The sequence below is a fragment of the Heterocephalus glaber genome, unplaced genomic scaffold, assembly GCF_053883595.1.
Source record: "Heterocephalus glaber isolate CG9 unplaced genomic scaffold, H.glaber_assembly_v1.0 deba00000621, whole genome shotgun sequence".
Classification (NCBI taxonomy): Eukaryota; Metazoa; Chordata; class Mammalia; order Rodentia; family Bathyergidae; genus Heterocephalus; species Heterocephalus glaber.
The window spans coordinates 30,444,064-30,461,028 of NW_028258153.1; the positions used below are offsets into that span (position 1 = coordinate 30,444,064).

The window sequence follows — 16,965 nt, forward strand, 5'->3', positions numbered from 1 at the left end:
GTCACACAGTTACTAAGAAGATGAACAGGGACTACATTGAATATATGTTTAATATCATTGATAAAATACTTAAACTCTTGCCCATTCGAGTCCAATAATTCAGAACAAAAAAGAATTAGGATATTTCTGAACAGAATTTACTGCAGTGCTTTAGGAAAAGTGTCATGAGAAAAGGATTACATGAGAAAAGCAGCTGGATTTTTCTTACTAGGAGGAAGGAAGGAACTCAGTTATTTTGCTCTTAGTTTCTTTAAGAACCTTACAGGAAATCCCTCTTGATTCATTCAGAAGTTAATTTATTTATTCATGACATGAAGCCATCCAGGTACATGGAGACAGAAGTAGAGTGAGTTCCCTAGTCTCTTGAATCTTAATACTCACTTTTTCAAATTCCATTTTTTTTAGTAATACATATTTGAAGTGCATAATGATTACATTCAGCATGGGAAGTTGATGCGTGTACATACACATTTTATTTTCATCCTGTTCCCCTAACACTTCATTTTGCTCCTTTGCTTTTATGAGAATTCTTGGCTAGTGACTGTGGCTTCATTGTAGCTAATGCCTCTCTTCCACCTCACTGCAGCCGTCAGAATTTCATGGGCTTCAAGGTGGCCTTAGATGATGCAAGAACTGCTGAAGGATGGCTTTTCTGGGATGATGGGCAGAGCATTGGTGAGTAGGAGGTGCCTGGAATTCCTGCCAATGCCACTGGCTCTGTGTCTGGGTATCTTACATGCTTATGTTTTCCTTTTCCGTGTTAAAATTTTAAAAAATTTTAAAATATCATCATTTGTTACTTCAAGTGTACAACTCATTTTATACACAATGCTTATAATTTAGGTAAATGAGTTTTAGGGCTGAATCTCTCACCAGTGCTCAAGTGTCCTAATCCATTTTGGCAGACTTCAGTTTATTTGTGGTCAACTGAGATAAACTTTTGTATGGCTGATAGTCAAAGGCACATTCCCTAATTAAATGGTTTATTGCCCCAGAAAGACAATGTTTCTATCAGTTGTGCTATTTATGGGGAATTTTCCATTAGGAGTTTACAGAAATTAGTAACTTCTTAGGGAGATGACTCAAGGATCATTAGCTATTTTTAGGCCAGTGCTGTCCAGTAAAATTCTCTGCAAAGATGGAAATGTTCTGTATCTTCTGCTGTCCAATTTAGTGCTAAGCATAGGTGACTATCACGCATTTGAATGTGACAAGTGCATCTGAGCGACTGAATTTTAATTTTCATTAATTTAATATTACATAGCTACATTTTTCTGGTGGCTTTTGTCTTGGACAGTGCAGTTCTAGAGGATAGCTACTGGCTGCTGATGGAGTGATGACTGAGTGAGAAAGAGACCAACACATGGGGAAGGGTGAGAAAGCCACGTGAGTGGGAGTAGAATGGGAGTACCCAAGACACAGCTCCTTCATACTCTCCCGGGGTGGAGCAAAATATTAAAGATAAAGGACAAAGAGGGCTAGTCTAAAATCTCTGGTGACCACATTTAAAAACTGCCTAATAACTCTCAAACCCACTGAGGCCCCTGTCTTGGTATTTATGAATGTGTATGTGTGCTCACGTGTACACACATGTACATCTAACAAAAGGAATCTGGAATTCATAAGTGACTAGAAATATGTTTGGAGGGGTAGGTCTCAAGGAAGAGAAATGATTTGTGAGTGGATTTAGGAAAGTATTATACAAGATTACTATGTTAGAATAGGCATCTCTTAACTTATTTTAAACATTTTATGTTAGCTGTGATTTGGTACAAAGCCTGACTACACTTCATAAAGAAGTTTTAGCTCATAAAATGGAACTATGCAAAGAAGAAAACTCAAACAGACAAACAAAAATAATCCCTCTCAATGAAGGCCAGTAGGTGATTAGGCTTCTCTCATGCAGGTCCAGGTCATATTTATCTTGTTGTTTGTTTGCAGATTCCTATGGAAAAGGACACTATTATTTGGCCAGATTTTCTGTCAGCCAGGTGAGTGTAACTGGCAAAGAAAGGAGTGCAGTTATATTGACTTAGTAGATGCTGACACAAAATACCATCTAAGATTCTTGCGCTGCTCACAGTGCTAAATCACATCCTTCACTTTCTCCAGATTTCAGATGGAGACTTTGTCTGGTTCCCAGGAAAACGATGGTGATTGAACCTGTTCATGTCTCGCCAGTAACTTACTTCAGTTCACCATTTCACAGATGGGTGGACTGTGTCTATATCATTTATCCCTGTTTTTACCTTGCCTTGGAGTGATCTGAACGTTTTGTGACTCCCCTACATATGGAATATTAGTGGAGACTCTGTATTGTGTAGAATTCAAAGCAATGCTAGAGAACCTGCAGATTCCAATGTAGAGTAGATGACGGCACTTGATGACAGGGGATAGGATGCTGAAATCATGGTTTCATTCTCCAGAGACATAACTCACTTCAGGATTCATTTGTACCTAAAAAGATGCTGGGAAAAATTGAACTCATTTTGTTATTTTTTTCTTTGTGTTTTATTTTCAATTTGACAGAATACAATGCAGAGCCATGTAATTTTTAACAATTACATCAGAGCTTCAAACCCTTTGAAACTGGGCTACATTGAAATCTGGGGAATGGGCAACGTCTCCATTAGCAGTGTGACCATCTCTGTGAGCAATGTGGATATAACAGTCCCTGTCAGCTACAACCCTACAACACAGGTTTGTGACTAGTGAAAGTCTTAGGTTAATCCCCACCTGATATGCCATGTGCAATCCCTGTTTCCTTTCCACATGATGCCCTGTCCTGCAAAACCCTCCAGGACTCTGCACTTTCAGTCAGCTGTGTACAGTATGGAGATGAGGGGAAAATTTGTGACTTATCAACATTTGTAGTTGAAGGTCTGCATTATTATTTTCCACATTGGTCGTCTTGTCTGTAAACCTATATGAAGCTTTGAATTTATTCTCTCATCTCAGAGGCCACCCTTCTAAACAGCTTGAACTATCATCTTTTCATCATGATGTAAGATACCATCAGCTAGAAATGGTTGCTGTGATAAAGGATGACAAAATCATGAGATAATATTTTCCTATAACTCAGTTTCAAAAAAATAATCTTAACCAATTTGTAATAAATATTTTATCTTATTATTTAAATTTGTATTATATCTTTATTATTTTATAATCAAATGCTTTATTATTTAAAAGAAAAAGTATGCGATACAAATTGGTTAAATATTACTACTACCAAGGGTGTTGCTTCTACATTTCATAAAAATTTGTCTCCTATTGTCTGTGTGCAATATTCTTCCAAGCCACTAAAGTGCTTTATACAACTTTTTATTTGAGTGCTTTCTTTACTACACATTTTTCCTAAAATAATCTTGTTCTTTTTTTGTTTTTTTGAGACAGGGTTTACTATGTGGTTCAGGCTGGCCTTGAACTCACTGTGTGGTCCAGGCTGGCCTCAAATTTAGGGTGATTCTCCTGCCTCAGCCTTGTGAGTGCTGGAATTACAGGCATGTGCCACCATTCCCAGCTCCTAAAATAATCCTTAAATGATTTGTAGTCCATCCACTTATATCACCAATAATAGCAATGAAGTTCACACTTCATAGACAAAGACAATTATGTCATTAGTATTGCTCACAGTAGTTCCAATGCTGTTGGTTACAAGACACATTCTAATTTTGTGAATGTTAAATATGAGAAAAACTTGTATTTTGGTATTAACACATTAGTTGGTGGTGACACCAATCATCCTGATGGTAAATGAGACCATTCTTTCTTGTGGGTTTACTGCTTACTATTTTCTGAACACAATCCTATCTGATTTCTATACCTAAAACAAAAGTTGCTCTTAGGTTTGCAATTGTGTTTGTTTGCTCACACTGTGGGTATGTCTCCAACTTCACCGAGAGTTCTTAATTAAAGCACTTTGCCCAGTTCTGTTGTGAGACAACTCACAGACTGATCTGTGATCTAACACATGCACAAACACTTCTGGGAAGTGTTTGCCTATAAAAAAGCAAGAATATTAAAATCTTCCAGGGTGCTGTGCAGGAATAGGAAAAGAGAAAATAATAGGAGAGCTCCAAGGAAAATCAGCACTTGAGAAGAGTGGAAAGAGGACATCTTTTCCAATTTGTTACTCTTCAGTGGCTGTGTATTGCACTTGAGAGCCACCTGACTTGTTTGTGTGCAGGAAAGTTCAAATAGCAAATGCCCAATACTCTTCCATTGTTTCCCAACAGGTGTTAAGCATCGATGTGACCAGCAGAAGCATTAGCCTGCATGATTTCGTTTCACTGACATGGAGATGCTCTCTGTAAATTTGTAGGGCAAGATCCTAACTATAAACGATTATTAGATCTTTCCCAGTATGGATAAAATATTTTACTGATTTTGTTGTATGCTTTATCTGTGAATCTTAAAGGTTAAATATTTGCCCTAAGGGACAGGCAGTAGGGTGGTGTAGAAAAAAATCTATGGGTTACTTAATGTTTCTGTGTGATTAGTACAGTACAGATGGTTCATCAGGTGACATTTACTAGAGATGAACTGAGTCTAGGCTGAAGTATGTGTATGTGTCCATGTTTATGTGTGTATAATTGTGTAATGGGCCCCACTTACTTGCTAAAGGCACAACAGAAGGCTTGCCATGACAGCTCCCGGTCTTGAAGCTAGCCGACACCTCAAGAAAAAATCCAGAAAGAACATCTTCTCATTTCCTATAGGGAGGAGGAAACAACATGCTGACAGCAGGATATAAAGAGAATAAAAGGCAAATGTAGAAAAGGTGAGCAAGGAAGATCTGAAGTAGCAGAAGATGATGACAAAAGTGACATAAATTATTAGGAACAGTAGCCTCATGGAGAGGAAGATGGAAAAGTCAACTCACTTGAAAGAGAGAAGAGGGCCTTGAGGAAATCATTAGCATGAGAGAACAGGATGAGATGTAAGCAGGCAAAATTGAAGGGGAGTTTGGATGTAAAAAATAATTTATTTTCACAGAGGTGTGCTTTGGAATATATAAATCTAATTACTCTACCCTGCCTAATGTATATAACCACATTTCACACAAACACATGCAATTTACTCCAGAAAAAAAGAAAATAAATGAATTTATAAAAATGTTGAATGTTGTGATCTTTTGTCCATGGGTAATTTCACTTCAGGATTAAGGGTCCCTTCCTCTTGTTCAGCAAAGCCTTGCAAGTTGTTCATTCTGTTCTCTTCAGCATCAGAGCTCCTGTTTTCTAATCCACCAACAAAACTATCAGACTTATGATTAGCCCTCTTTTCCCTTACTTTTCGATGATTAGTTTTTCACACGTTTTAAGTTTATAGAAGGATGTACTTAGATTTTTGTTGTACTTTGATTTTTGCTGTTTGTGCACATAAAAGTTATTATATGGCATTTGGGTGAATATTAACACTGGCAAAAAATAAGTTGAGACACTATTGTTTAAAACACTAGATGGTTAAAATTTGGGATAAAGAAATTATATAATAGTTTTACACAGGGATATTTACTTTTAGTGTTATTTGAAAAATGAGTGTATTTGAAATGAATGTCTACTCTATGTCTTTTCTTACCCAGCAGGAGGCCATTATGCTTACACCCTCAGCTGTAAGCAATTGCTGTGTTGTGCTTTTGCATTGTCAAGTTGGCTTATTTTGTGATTATCAAAATAAGAGTCATGAGAGTCTGAGCTAACCAGGAAACCAGAGGAACATGGAAAAGCAACCTTGGGAATCATTTTATTGAAAAGATGGGGAGCTTGTCAATCTCTAGCCAATTCAGAAAGACTAGAAAGATGAATGTGTTATTTGCTTCATATTTTAGAAATTTTGCATGTTACCAACAGGGGGTGTATAGGTGTTAGCTCTGGTTGCTCCAGAGTGCTCAAGAAGTTTCTTGTCTAGACAGTCCTGAGGGGCCAAGACCCTGAGTGAGGAATGTGGTGGCTGAGGACTTCTGTAATGTCGGGGATCAGTTGATGGCCTGGTGACACCTCCATAGAACAAGATTTTTAAAGTGCATCACGTAAAATTCACATTATTCTAACAGACACCTATTATATTAAAATTTACTTATTCAAATATTAAAAATTTGACAGTAATATATGAGGTATATTTTAAAAATATCAAATAAAATGTTCTAGCAAAGGAACCAATCATGCTAGATCAATGTACTTATCAGCCTAAATAATATTTTGAAATATCTATTACAGTCTCATAATGTGACATGAAAATATCTGTGATTCTTGGACAAGCACATATGGTCTGCTAAGACTTGTATTCTTGTTATCTACATTCATAATCTCAGGGAATGCTAAGTTTCAGTTAGAAATTAGTGAATAAAAGATGTTTTTTTCCTGTGTTTGTTGAGAGAGTCCCTAAATTACACCATGGAGAGCTGAGCCATCCAGCTTAAGAGCCTCCAGATCAAGACATGTCAGCTCCCACCCCCGAGCCTAGCAGCCCAGCCCAAGTAGCTCTAGCTCTCCAGAGAGCTCCTAAGCATCTGTTTGTCCCCTTTCTCTTGAATTCATTTTGTCTTTTCAAATAATTTTTTATACTTATGGCATATAACATTATGTTTGGATATATTTATTCAGTGTGGAATGACTAAATAAAGCTAATCACCAAATCCAGCACCTTATATATTTATCACTTTTGTGTGATTACAACACTTACAATCTACTCTTAAATTTTTCAAGTATAGAATAGAATACACTTTGGGCGACTAAGCAGTCAGTTCCCCAAGGGAGGAGCTGGGTTTGTTACTCTCCTGTTTCTTTGTCTAGAGAAGAGCGATCAGCCTCAGTGCAAGACTGCATCCTGTCCTTTCCCATCACAGGCTTTGGACCACGGATGGGGCACTTTGTGCTGATTTCATTTGGGGGAGAAAAACACAGAAGCAATCTGTAAAGTCAGAAGATTTTTTTAGGGTCAGTTTTTCTCATTTGCAAAATGCTGATGTCAGGCTAAAGCTGTGATTTCCAAGCTGTGGAACTTTGCAGAATCCTAGGACTCTCTTGTTCCCTAGGTGTGGGGAAAAGGGGAAAAGGCAGATTCACAGGGTTCTGAGCGCCTCACCCTGGCTTCATTCATGGATTTATTTTTATTCTGGGATTACATTTAAAATATATATTTATTGGCAGTCCTTAGAAATTTTGAAAGCAGGACTTCTTTATACTCTTAAAAATTGAGGATCTCAATATATTTTGTCTATAGAATTATATTTGATAGTTCTCATATTAGAAAATAAATTATATTTTCCAAAACAAAAATGTTAGAAGATTAGCATTATTTTACACTGTTGCAAATCTCTTTAAAGTCTGACTTCATAGAAGGAAGTTGGATTCTCATATCTACTTCTGCATTCAGTCGTTTCTGATATCACATGTCATGTAGCCTCTGAAAAACTCCACTGTGACATATGAGAAAAAGAGAGTAAAAGAGAAAGTGAAGAAATATTTTCTTGTTATTTTTATGAATATAGCTTTACCTTACAATCACCCTGAAAAAGCTTCAGGGACCCCAGAGCTTGGTCTTGAGATCAGGTTTTTTTTTTTTCCCCCATTAACTTCGTTGGTACATTTTAGGTATACAATACAGTTACATTCATCATTGGGATCTTGTACCATTACATGAGTCTCTTGGTTCTTATTTTTTTCCCCCTTCCCTTGCCCTCCCTTCACCCCCTCCACCCTTCCCTATTTGCAAAGACCTTGTTTCCATTTTTTTCCTCTTCTCATATTTATTCCTTTCCCTTTTTTCCCTTCCCCTACCCCTCCCAAGTCCCCTGCTCTTTTAGACCTTTTCTTCCTGTTACACAATATCAGTTATACATTTTTTAAATTACAATATTAAGATCTAGGAGACATTACCACAGATTTTACAGAATTTAAAAGGATATAGAAAGCATATTACAAAAATCTTTTTTGAAATAAATCTGACAACTTCTAAGAAGTAACTTGGAAGACAAATTAATGAAACTAACTCTGGAGGAAATATAAAATTTGAATAACACCTATTAAAGAAAGTATATTCCTAGCTTGAAAACCTACCTATATGACAACAGCAGGCTCATAAACATTTTAACTGATAAATTATATCAAACAATTAAAGCAGAAAAAAGAAGGAACATTTCTCCCCTCATTTTAGGAACTCAACATTGTGCTAATCCTAAAGTTGGATAAAGATAATAGAAGAAAAAAATATGAACATAGATGGAAATTTGTTTAACAAAACAAACTATTAGAAGTCAGATCTGGCAGGATGTAGAAAGTGGTTTTGTTATAGGGATGGCAGTGTTGGTTCAGCATTGGAAGATCCACCCCCAAAAGTCATCATTTTAATAGAGGAAAGGAAAAAGCCACATGATCCTGTCACTAGTTGGAGAAAAAGTATTGGACCAAATTCTACAGCTGTTCATGGTAAAAACTATCAGGAGACTAGAAGTAGAACAGAACCTTCTCAACAGATCAAAGACATGTACTCCATACTTCCAGTGAGAATGTCTTTTATGAATGGAGAAGATACAATGCTTTCTCCTTAAGGTAGGGAACAAGGGCAGATACTTTTACTCTTTATCCATTAAACTTTGAAACCTAGTCCCCACCAAAATAATCTGGTAATAAAATTACACAACTAGGATAGGATTGGCATGCCAGAAGCAAAATCTTTATATGTAGATGAAATGATCATCTACAGAGAAAATACTAAGAAATCTCTAGAAGCCCCTAGAACTTGTACTTGAATTTAGCAGGATTAGAAAACACAAGGTATATGTAAAAATTCAGGTCTGTGTATACTTGCTATAAATGAAGAACTGGATATTGAAATTTAAAAGTTATGTAGGAGTACAAAGGACCCAGAAAAGCCAAAAACAAAACCAAAAACAGTGTTGGAAGACATTTAGTACCTAATTTTAAGACTTCTTCTAAAGCTACAGTAATCAAGACAGTGTTGGTGTAAGGAAAGACATATAGTTCATTTGAATAAAACAGAGAATCTAGAAATAGAACCACACATATATGGTCCACTGAGTTTTGAAAGATTATTTAACATTAGCATTTTATAGAATATAAACTCGATTCAAGAGCCTAGGAAGAGATAGTGTCTTCAGCAAATGGCACTAGAACACCTGGTATCTGTATATAAAAAATTAACCTCAACCCTTTTGTTCCGTACATGAAAATAACTTGAAGGGATCTATGAACCTAAATGAGAAAGCCTAAAAGTATAAAACTTTAAGAAGAAATTATAAGGGAAAATATTTATGAATTCAGGGTAGGCAAGAACTACCTAGGATACAAAAACATGATGTATAAAAGAAAAAATTTGATAAATGAGATTCCATCAAAATTTAGAATTTTAAATGACATCATTAAAATGAAAAGTAGTCCTTCAACAGACCATATTTACAATTCATATAACCTATGAGCAGAATATATAAAGAATTCTTAGAGCTCATTAATAGACAATCCAATTAAAATGTAGACATAAGAAGATGATAAATAGCCAGTATAGCACAAGGAATGGTGTGCAACTCTAGAATCAGAAAAACACTAAGAAGTACAATAATAAGATTGAATTATATACTCATTAGGGAGATGAACTTAAAAGTTTCAAAAGCCTTGTCATGACTTTTTCTTTTTGTTGGATTCTCCTCCTTTAAGTTTAATTTGTTACGCCCAATGGATTCATTCTGCTGGGTTTCCTGGGGTTGTGATCCTCATTGTCTTTTCCTAGGGTAGTGTCTAAAATTTTTGGAGTACAGGTTTGGTATTCATGAAGTTCCTGAGGTGCTCTTTATCATGAAAGTATCTTATTTCTCCATCCATTTTGAAAGATAGTTTTGCAGGGTACATCAATCTGGGTTGGAGGCTGTTTTCCTTTAGGGCTTGAAATACATCACTCCAAGCTCTTCTTGCCTTGAGGGTTTGCATTGAGAAGTCTGCTGTGATTCTGATGGGCTTCCCTTTGTATGTGATTTGTTTCTTTTCTCTCAATGCTTGTAGAATTTTATTCTTCTGTTGGATTTCTGGAATCCTAACTATTATATGCCCATGTGTAGATTTTTTTTTTGATTAAGGCTAGCTGGAGTCCTATGTGCCTCATTTATCTGTATGTCAAGTTCTTTTCCCCTCCTTGGGAAGTTTTCTGCCATCACTTCTGTGAAGAGATTTTTATGTCATCTGCACTCTCTCCTCTTTCTTCATTGACTCCAATCAGTCTTATGTTATTCTTCTTTGCATCGTCTAGCAGCTGCTGGATTGATTTCTCATGATCCCTTACAATTTTAAAGCAATTTTTCTTTTCCTCCTCACTAATTGCAATCTTATCTTCTATATGTGAAATTCTATCCTCACACTGGTTCATTCTGCTTCGCAGACTTTCAATGGAGTTTTTAATCTCTTGGAAATCTGTTTGTATGTGTTTTATGGATTCCATTTGTTTCCTATGTTGGGATTCCATCATATTCTTCTGAGACTCTATTTTTTTTATCTGTGTCCTCTCTAGATTTATTAATCATGTCTTGCACCATGAGCAAAATCTTTGCTGTTATCTGAGTAATTATTTCTGATTTCATTTTTCCCAGATCCTCTTTTGTTGCCAGTTCAGAGAGTCCAGGTGGTTGAGTATCAGAGTGTTCCATCTCGTTTCCTTTTGGGGTTGCTGTAGGTGATCCAGAAGTCTGTTTTTGAGGCTTCTTTATGTGTCTTCTCATTTCCACGTTTGGGGGGGGGCTGCTTCTGGCACCCACGTGGCTCACCTTCTCTGCCCTAGGAGCTTGGGATGGCAGCAGGGGATCTTCCTTCGAGGTGCTGGGACCAGCTCTGCTTCTCTGCTCTAGGAGCCTGGGATGGCGGTGGGGAAGCTTCCTTCCAGGTGCTGGAACCGGCTGAGCTTCACTGCCCTAGGAGCCTGGGATGGCAGCGGGGGAGCTTCCTTCTGGGTGCTGGGACTGGCTCAGCTTCTCTGCCCTAGGAGCTTGGGGTGGAGGCGGGAATCTTCCTTCTGGGTGCTGGGACTAGCTCAGCTTCTCTGCCCTAGTAGCCTGGGATGGAGGCAGGGAGCTTCTTTCCGGGTGCTGGGACCGGCTGAGCTTCACTGCCCTAGGAGCCCGGGATGGTAGTGGGGAAGCTTCCTTCCAGATGCAGGGACCCGCTGAGCTTCACTGCCCTAACAGCCTGGGATGGTGGTGGGGGAGCTTCCTTCTGGGTGCTGGCTAGATCAGGCTTTGATAACTACTCCACAAGGAGCCATTGTTGTTAGTGGTGATCACAAAGCTGTCTCCACAACAGGGGCCTCATTTCAATCCTGGCCAGATATCTAGGGAAAGCTTGGGTCTTACTTTCTGACATATACTTTCTTCTCTAGATCACATAATTTCACTTTATTGCCTTATAAGTTTGTCAAAATAAAAAAATAATCTCAAACATTTTAGCTTAAATAGGAAGAATTTTATTCCTTTTCTTATTAAAGTTATAACATTGTCACATTTTCCACAAAGAGAAGTTTGTGGAAGTTTGTGTTGGCCTTGGCAGATATCATCAGAGTTTCATCAATATTTCCTTGTTCTTTAATTACATCTGAAGCAGTGAGACTTTCACATCTGGCTTGGAGGATGATGCTCTGAAAGCTAAGGCTCACACATATTGTGATTTCTGACCTAATGTTTCCAACCATCTGCTTGTGTGCTTTGATAACAGAGATGTGCCACTAGGTCACTTCACCGTCCCTTCTGCTAACTGGAAGATACTGGTCACATGCTTATCTCTTCCTTTAAAAATGTCTCTGTTACTTTTCCACTGGTCAACCTATATTAGTAGTTAGCAAAGTGGAATACTGAAGTTAGCTATTTTTCTGCATTTTAGGAAATGAATGACTAGTTGGGAGTGACTGTCATCATTATTACATTATGTCAGACATGAGCACAGAATGTGGGGAGTTAGGAGTAAACTCTATGAAAAGTATAAAAGGTTCTTCTGTAACGATAAATCTCATAAGTCTCCTTTTTTGATCTTTTGCCAACATACGGTCCCAATTTGAAAGGAGATCTAAGTAAATTTCTCTAATAAAGGCTACCTTGTACTGGGTCAAAAGATATGGTGAATATGTCATTCTAGTTTATAAATACAGAAACCTAGACTCACTCTGTGTGCATGTCTGCATAATTTTCCTATATATTGAGGACTGCTGTTGGTATTATCACTTCTGGTTCATAGATGCCATCCAAAGAACCCACTAACCCCTCAAATATTATTGGGCACATTGGGAATGAAAAAGGGTATCACTATTTTGGAAAACAGCTTTACAGCTTCTCAAAAAGTTAAACATAGAGTAACCCTACAATCCAATGATTCCCTTCCTATGTATAGACCCAAAGAACTGAGACTACATAACACAGCCAAAGATGTGTAATCATAGCAGCATTGTTCATAGGAAACAAACAGTGGAGACAACCCAGATGTTTGTCAACTGATGAATAGGGAAACAAATGTGGCACATACCTATACATGAATACTACTATGTAGACACTTTGCAAACATTCTATCCAGTGGAAGAAGCCAGGAACAAATGGCTACGTATTGTATAATTTTATTTTTTTGACATATATCCAGAATAACCAAATCCCTAGAGAACAAAATTGATAAATTTTTGTAGGGACAAGAAAAGAAAAGAATGGAAATTAACACTAATGAATATATAACTTCCTTTGGGGGTAATAAAAATGTTTTGAGATTGGATTGTAATATTGGTCACATAACTTTATGAATATACTTACTGAAAACCAGTGCATTGTAAAAGGGTTAATTTTATAGTATGTTAATTATATCTAGGTCAATCGTAACCCACTTTATCTAACAAGAAAAATTTTAAAGGTATTAGTGACCCTCTGAAATGCCACAAGAGGTAAAGAATCAGGTTTGTAGGCTATGAGGTGAGGGAGTAGACCCAGATGACCCTGCTAGAGCTTGGACTGCTGCTGCCCTTAGCACAAGTCTGGCAGGATTCATGGCCAATACTGAGATAGGATGCCCCTGCTTCCTGACACCTGTTGCCCTTGACACAGGACCTCTCCCCCATGATCCAGGACCCTACTTGGCACCCCTTTCTCTGCACTTTCTTCTGGATCTCAGCCAGTCGCAGACACATCCGATCCACTGCACTCAGACCTCCTCCTGTACGTTGTTGGAAAGAGAGGCTGTGAAAGAAGACTTTCTAGGCTCTTCTTTGGGAAGACAGAATTCTTATGGTGAGAAATTCCTTAATCATTGAAAGAGTTTTCAAAGATGTGGAGCAGGCAAAAGGCATGGAAAATATCCACTCTTGGTATCTTCTCACTGTATGACTACATAGTTTCCATTTTCATGATGCTCTGGTCACTTAGAATAATCGGGGCAAAGGCATATTTGAATAAATGAAAAGCTGAGTTAAACTAAGAGAACTTTGGTGGACAAAAGTGGAGAAAGGAGCAATATAGTGAACCAAGAGCCACTCATTCTTTCCCTTATTTATTTAACAAATAACCTCATATTTTAAAATATCTGATATATGCAGTTGAGCACAGGGAATGCACCCATGGGAAAAATGGGGAAAAATGTCTCTTGAGCCCTGTAGGTTACATGGACAGACAAGGAAGCATAATATAGGTGGCAAGCAAGCAAAGTAATCAGATATGAGCAGGAACAAAAAGGAGGGATAACAGAGAAAAACCACCCTTCCCTTTTACTAACAAATGGAGCAGTCTCTTTCCTCACAGGAGAGCAAGGACTCTTTTATGGTATGTTGGGAAATGCACTCCCCTCCTCCAACTGTGGTCAAATTTATGAGGCAGTAAATTCATTGTGGTAGAAGCTGGCTCCAAAGGTCCAGTCACCCCTGCTCAGTGCTCCTCCTGAATCACCCAGGGACAACCACAGCAAAGAAAGACTATGAGGTGAGCACTTTTGCTAATGCAGATGGTGTTTTGAGCAAATAGGATCTTTTTCTTTTGTAAGTTTTCTTGTTTCCTGCTCTATTAAGTGACCTAGATGCCTACATTTTCTTCTGGGCGTGGTATTTTCTTCCCTTTCTATAGAGGATGAAAAATGAGGATGAGAGCGTGCACGGAGAGATTGTGTGTGTGTGTGTGTGTGTGTGTGTGTGTGTGACAGATGGGGAGATCTAGTGTGAGAGAGAGCCCTCTCCCTCTCTGTTTTTCAGAAACTATAGTAAGAATAAACAGTTGAGATACCCTTAGATTCAGAGGAAGGTGATGTGTCCCAGCTTTGGGCAGGAAGAATTTTTAAGTAGGAAAGAATTTCTACATTGAGGAATACCCCCTGCCCTCTGTCTGGATGACAATATCTCCTATGGCAGGAAAATTTCTCAGCTTATTCCTGAATGTTCACATAATTCCCATAATTCCTACTGTATTGAGCCTGCTTCCTTGGGAGGGTTAGGGAGCTATAGAAGAGGTGCCCGATTCTGGTTTGTAAAGACTGGAAAAAAAATCTCCCTCTGGAAAGAAACTGTATTTGGAGAAGGAAGATAATGGATGGCCAGTGTATTTTCTGAGATTCTTAGTTGTGTGCCCTGGTAAAAGAAATTAAATGAAGAATCGTGAGTAATTAAGGTGGGTCGCTCAGATTTCTTTCACTGCCTGAAATTCCACCTTTGGAGATTTGTACTTTATACCTTTAATCCTCATAGTCTGGCAGATGTTGTGGAGAGAAAACTCAAATACTAGTTTAAGAAGTGGTAGCTCAGAGTTTGCCTCAGCTCTACAACTAATAATGGCAGACAAAATTCCCTAGTATTCATTTATAAAAGAGGAATTATGGTGCCCATATGATCAACTTTGATGTAGAGACTTTATTAGAATATAGCATGATATACATTTTATGAGGAATAGAGTAAATATTTTGAATAATTTAGACTGGAAGAAAGACACCTGATAGATTTTAGTTAATAGGAAAGAATAGCTAGGTTATAAACCCCAATTTCAAGTTCAAATACTAGTTTGCCCAAGAGCTGAAGGTTTTTCTTAAGCTCCTCTTGGGAAAGTATTTGTTGATCCTTGCTCCTCTTTCTCATTTCAATATTGAAGTGCTTCTTTCCTTGGATAATTACGCACTAGACTAAAGGCTGCCTCAATTAACTATACACTTAGATGAAATTGTAGAAATAGTCATGGCACTGAGCTATAGAAGAAGAGGGGTGCAAGGAATGGGAAGTAAGAGGGGAAGCAAAACACAAAAGTCAGAAAATTGGGCACATTGATTTATAAATTATTGTTGCATAAATAGTGGTTTAGTGTGGTGAAAATATAGGAGACAGGCAGAGCATAAGAGTATCATGAATACTTTGCTCACAAGATTAAAAAGTTTATAGCTTATCTAAAGTAGCATTAAGGCTTGACTATAAGAAATACCAAGGACCCTGTTTGTGCTGTATCATTGGGGAAATGACCCAAAGATATGGGGATTACAGTCTGGCTGAACTGACTGTGAGAACCAACAGAGAAGAGTCAAAATGATTCCCAGGTATTTTAAAGAATAAATTGTGGTTCTTTTCCTCAATCTATTAATTATTTGAGGGGCAGTTTATTTGGCAGAGTTGGCATAAATTATGACTGGAGTGTTGGGAGGGATTGCTTTATGTTCAAACATTCATTTTTGCTAAGTTTTTTGGACACTCAAGTGAGACATTGAACAGGCTATTGAATATATGAATCTAAATCTCTGGGCTGGAAATACAGGTTAGATTGTTGACACATATGGTATAACGTAATGTGAGTAAATGGGATTGTTAAAGGAGAGTGGAAAGTTTTAAAAGAGGACTTCTGTGAAAACATGAGGAATATTAATATGTAATGAAATAGGAGATGCAAAATATAAGTTGGAAAAGTGCCGAAACTGTAGGTGGAAAACTGAGACTGAACAATATTGATATCAAGGCTTTTCAGTGGGCAGAGAGTTTCAAGGAAGAGGGAGTGGTTGATAAAGTCTACAAGATTAAGACAATACCTGTTGTATTTAACGACTATGTCACTGATGACCTTGGCAAGAGCAGTTCCAGTAGATTGCAGAAAATGCAAGCAATGCCAGTAATACGTGAGGAAGATAATAAGCAATGTGTCATTAACTTTTTGCAAAATTATCTGTGAAACGAAAAAGAATGTTAAAATGGCACCTAGAGAAGAGTCATCAATAATTTAGGGTGACTTAGAATACATTTAACAGGGAGAAAAGCCAGTTTGGAGAGAGAGGATTATAATGCAAGTAAAAGGAAGTATAATTGGTGAAACACGTTTTTTGAGAAATTCAGTAAATATGAAAGCTAGAGAACAAATTTAAGGATTATGCTTGGAGAAAAGAGGAAAAACTCCTGCTTTGAGAACATAGAGTAAAAAATAAGAATTTGCCTAGGTGTGCATAATATATATAGAAATGCTTGGGTCAAGAAGCACGGAGATAGTTTCTGCAAAACATTTAGTTTTTCTTTGACATTAGAGATTATATTGGGCAAGAATAGGACATTAGATGACAGAAGTTAGGCTTAGAAAGGCTTGATTTTTTAATTTGTTTCCAGGAACAGTAAGAAGAGCTAGTAAGATCATCAGTCAGTTTGCAGGGCCATATTTTTTGGAGGAAATTATGAGCCCAAGTGGTACCTGTCGCAAGCTAGTGCATCAACACAGAGACAGATGTTTGGCTTGATTGTTTCATTATATAGATTCAGTCATAGGATAAGGGGACAAAGTTAAGCAATAGATACTGAGGTTTAAGTAGCGATAAAAGTCAGGAAGGGCTAAGAAACCAAAAGGAAATGGGAAAAGAACAGAAATCTCAATGTGCTCAAAGAAAAAGGAAGACTGAAATAAGGCAATTGGAGAGCAAAAAGGACATCAGTTTATGAGAAGTAAATGAGAAGTAGGGTCTAGGATTTCGAAAGTGGAACAATTCTGGAGCATGATAA

The 16,965-nt window shown here is 37.5% G+C and overlaps 2 protein-coding genes across 4 annotated transcripts in view; both read left to right on the forward strand.

Annotated features, from left to right (window-relative positions):
• Positions 1–5,118, forward strand: part of LOC101711183 (maltase-glucoamylase) — a 211,954-nt gene extending 206,836 nt beyond the window's left edge. For both annotated transcript variants that reach the window (XM_087205928.1, XM_087205929.1), the window contains 4 exons: positions 587–675; positions 1,942–1,991; positions 2,530–2,700; positions 4,236–5,118. In XM_087205928.1, the coding sequence (XP_087062054.1) occupies positions 587–675; positions 1,942–1,991; positions 2,530–2,700; positions 4,236–4,313 (388 nt within the window). In that variant the 3' untranslated portion in view covers positions 4,314–5,118. The remainder of the gene's footprint in view (positions 1–586; positions 676–1,941; positions 1,992–2,529; positions 2,701–4,235) is intronic.
• Positions 5,119–8,041: 2,923 nt separating this feature from the next.
• Mgam2 (maltase-glucoamylase 2 (putative)) overlaps positions 8,042–16,965 on the forward strand; it is a 109,052-nt gene continuing 100,128 nt past the window's right edge. The window contains exon 1 of one of the 2 annotated variants that reach the window (XM_087205930.1): positions 8,042–13,942. The gene's annotated coding sequence lies outside the window, so the exon portion shown is untranslated. The remainder of the gene's footprint in view (positions 13,943–16,965) is intronic. The other variant, XM_087205931.1, reaches the window with a different exon arrangement.